The sequence below is a fragment of the Gracilinanus agilis genome, chromosome 6 (assembly GCF_016433145.1).
Source record: "Gracilinanus agilis isolate LMUSP501 chromosome 6, AgileGrace, whole genome shotgun sequence".
Taxonomy (NCBI): domain Eukaryota; kingdom Metazoa; phylum Chordata; class Mammalia; order Didelphimorphia; family Didelphidae; genus Gracilinanus; species Gracilinanus agilis.
In genome coordinates this window covers 284,646,023-284,649,112 of record NC_058135.1, presented here as the reverse complement: position 1 = coordinate 284,649,112, position 3,090 = coordinate 284,646,023, and the positions used below count along the sequence as shown (strand labels likewise).

Below are 3,090 nucleotides of genomic sequence, written 5' to 3'. Positions count from 1 at the left end.
AAGGAAGGAAGGAAGGAAGGAAGGAAGGAAGGAAGGAAGGAAGGAAGGAAGGAAGGAAGGAAGGAAGGAAGGAAGGAAGGAAGGAAGGAAGGAGGGAGGGAGGGAGGGAGGGAGAGATGGAGGGAGGGCATGAAACAGAATCCATTCTGGAGCCAGCCTTAGCATGTGTGCCTTAGGGTACCATCCACTCTCTAGTGAAGCCCTCAGGCCACTGTCCCCCAGGATTCTCAGGTGAGACTCCTAGAGAGTGTGATGTCCATTTCCATCAATTCAACAAATACCTATGAAAAGTGTTCTGTGAGGCACTCAGGCCTCTGCTAGGCCCTGGGGATACAGTGGCAAAACCCCGCTCTCAAGGACCACACATTCTCTTCCCCATGGGATATATCAGTAAATACAAAGTGGATTCTAATTGCCTTCAGCACTAACAGCCAGGTGTGTGTACATGGGATGGCCCTAACTGAGACAGGCCTGATGTAGGGGTGACTTCTGAGTGGTACCTAGAAGGGAGCTGAGGCTTCCAAGAGGCAGAGACAAAGCTAGGTGACACAGTAGATGGAGCCAGGCTTAGAGATATAAAGTCCTGGGTTCCAATCTAACCTCTGACACGTCCTAGCTGTGTGACCCTGGACAAGTCACTTAACTCCCATTGCCTAGCCCTTACCACCCCTCTGCCTTGGAACACAGTATTGATCTAAGACAGAAGGTGAGGATTTAAAGGCATTCACAAGTGTGGGCTTGCCCCACCCCCATCTCTACTCTATATTTTTTAATATTTCTTTGCATTTGATTCTCTCCTTTCTTCCTCTTTTTTTGCTTCCTTATTGCTACCCCCACCCCTTATAATGTATCACCAAAGCCAAAAATTGGCCTAGTAACTGCCCTGCCTGGAAACCCCAGGCCCATTGAGCTCCCAGGGCCTTTCCCTTTCCAGCAAGGATGAGCAGCCCCTCTCCTCTTCCGTTTTCTCCTTCTCTTCCTCCTCCTCTTCCTTTTCCCTTTCTTCCTCCTCTTCTTCTTCCTTCTCCCCTTCTTCTTCTTCCTCCTCCTATTTCTCCTCCTCTTCTTCCTATTTCTCCTCCTCTTCTTCCTTTTTCTCCTCCTCTTCTTCCTTTTTCTCCTCCTCTTCCTCCTCCTTCTCCTCCTCTTCATTCTCCTCCTCCTCCTCCTCCTATTTCTTCTCCTCTTCTTCCTCTTACTTCTCCTCCTTTTCCTCTTCTTCTGTCTCCTTTTCCTTCTCTTCCTCCTCTTCCTCCTCCTCTTTCTCCTCCTCTTCCTCCTCCTCCTCCTCCTCCTCCTCCAGTCTCTGGAACCCTCAGCCCATCAGAGCCTTGACCCAAGCCCTGGAGCCCTTCTGTCCTGGACAACTTGGAATGGTTCTGGTTCTGCTCACCTCTCCCTCAAGCATCATTTGTCTGGGTTCTCGCCTGGCTCCTCCTGAGCTAAGTACCTGCAGGGGGGATTGTGGACAGGTCACCTGAGCCCATTTGGTTTCAGACTCCTCATCTGTGAAGCCAGTGGGTCGGAGGAGGCAAGAGCAAAACTGAGTCCCTGCTCAGAATCTGGGATTCCATGATCTTAGCAATAATCCTCCCATTTCTGTTGGGCCAGGAAGTTTTCCAAGGCCTTTTCTTAGGACAGCCTGTAAAACAGGGGCAGCAAGATGGCTCAGTGGAGAGAGCACTGGGCTTGGACTCAAGAAGACCCATCTTCATGGGTTCAAATATGGCCTCAGACATTTCCTAGTTGTGGGATTCTTTTGCCCCCAGTTTCCTCATCTGTAAAATGGGCTGGAGAAGGAAATGGCCAACCGCTGCAGGATCTTGGCCAAGAAAACCCCATAGAGTTGGATATGACTGAAAAATGACCGACCAGCATTTTAAGAGGGGAAGAAGTGGAGGCGCAGAAAGGTCACAAAGAGTCAGAGCTTGGACTTTTGCCAGTGCTTTCTATGGTGTCACCAGCCTCAGGTCCCTCCCCCTTCCAATCATCCTCCACACAGCTAGCCACCCAAATTAGCTCCGATGGTCACCGCCTGGCTCAGTCAATGCCATCAGCCCCTTTTTCCCTCTAGGATCAGCCCCGTTGGGCCCCACCTTCCTTCTCCTCTCTCCCACACTCTTGACAATCTAGCCCAAGGGGGCCTCTTGTTCTTCCCATCATAGACTTCATCTCCCACCTCCATGCCTTTGCCCAGGGTGAGCCCCATGTCTCAGGATGCCTTCCCTCCTCAACGTGGCCTCCTAGAAGCCCTCGTTCCCTTCACAGCTCTGTTTTAATGTCATCTTCTACATAAGGCCCTGTCTGATCCACACCCCCACCCCAGCTGTCAGTGCCTCCTTCCAAAAACATTACTTTGCATTTACTTTGTATATACTTTCTATCTTTCTCCCTTTCTTAAAATAAAACAACCTTCACTTCCCTCTTGGAATCAATACCGTGTATCGGTTCCAAGGCAGGAGAGCTGTCAGGGCTAGGGAAGTGGGGGGAGGGGCGGTGAAGTGACTTGCGCAGGGTCACCTAGCTAGAAAGTGTCAGAGGTCAGATTTGAACCTCCTGTGTCCAGGCCTGGCTCTCCATCCCCTGAGCCACCCAGCTGCCCCCTGTGTGTACTCTCCCCGGAGGCACTAGAGGCTCCTTGAGGCGAGGATCAGCTTCCCTTTTGCTCTGACCTCCGGATGCCTCTGCAGGACAGCTGGCACCCAGGAGGTGATGAAGGAGTGCTTGGCGCTGGCGTGACCGTTGCCTCTCTCCCTCTCTCCCTCTCTCCTCCCTCCAGATCTATCTGTCCTGGAAGAGTGGCCCCGGGGAGGTGAAGCACTGGAAGGACATGATTGCCCGTCCTCGGCAGCCCGTGGCTCAGTGGCACCAACTGAAGGCCTGAGTGGGGCCTGGGGAGGCCCGGGGGTGGGGCTGTGGGCTCGGGGTTCGGGTCCCACCTTCACACTTTATGCACAACGCCCCGGGCGTGGCTCCCCCATTGGGTTGTGGGGAAGGACCCCTGTGGGCTCAGCCAGGGAGGGGGGCCCAGGACTCAGTACGGCCATGTTTCTAGGCAATGCCAGCCCTCCCCGGTTTGGGGGGGCCTTT

At 53.2% G+C, this 3,090-nt stretch overlaps 1 protein-coding gene across 1 annotated transcript in view; it reads left to right on the top strand.

Moving 5' to 3' along the window:
- SYT7 (synaptotagmin 7) overlaps positions 1–2,884 on the top strand; it is a 12,726-nt gene extending 9,842 nt beyond the window's left edge. Inside the window, exon 7 of the mRNA XM_044682007.1 lies at positions 2,780–2,884. Coding sequence (XP_044537942.1) covers positions 2,780–2,884 — 105 coding nt within the window. The remainder of the gene's footprint in view (positions 1–2,779) is intronic.
- Positions 2,885–3,090: the final 206 nt, after the last annotated feature.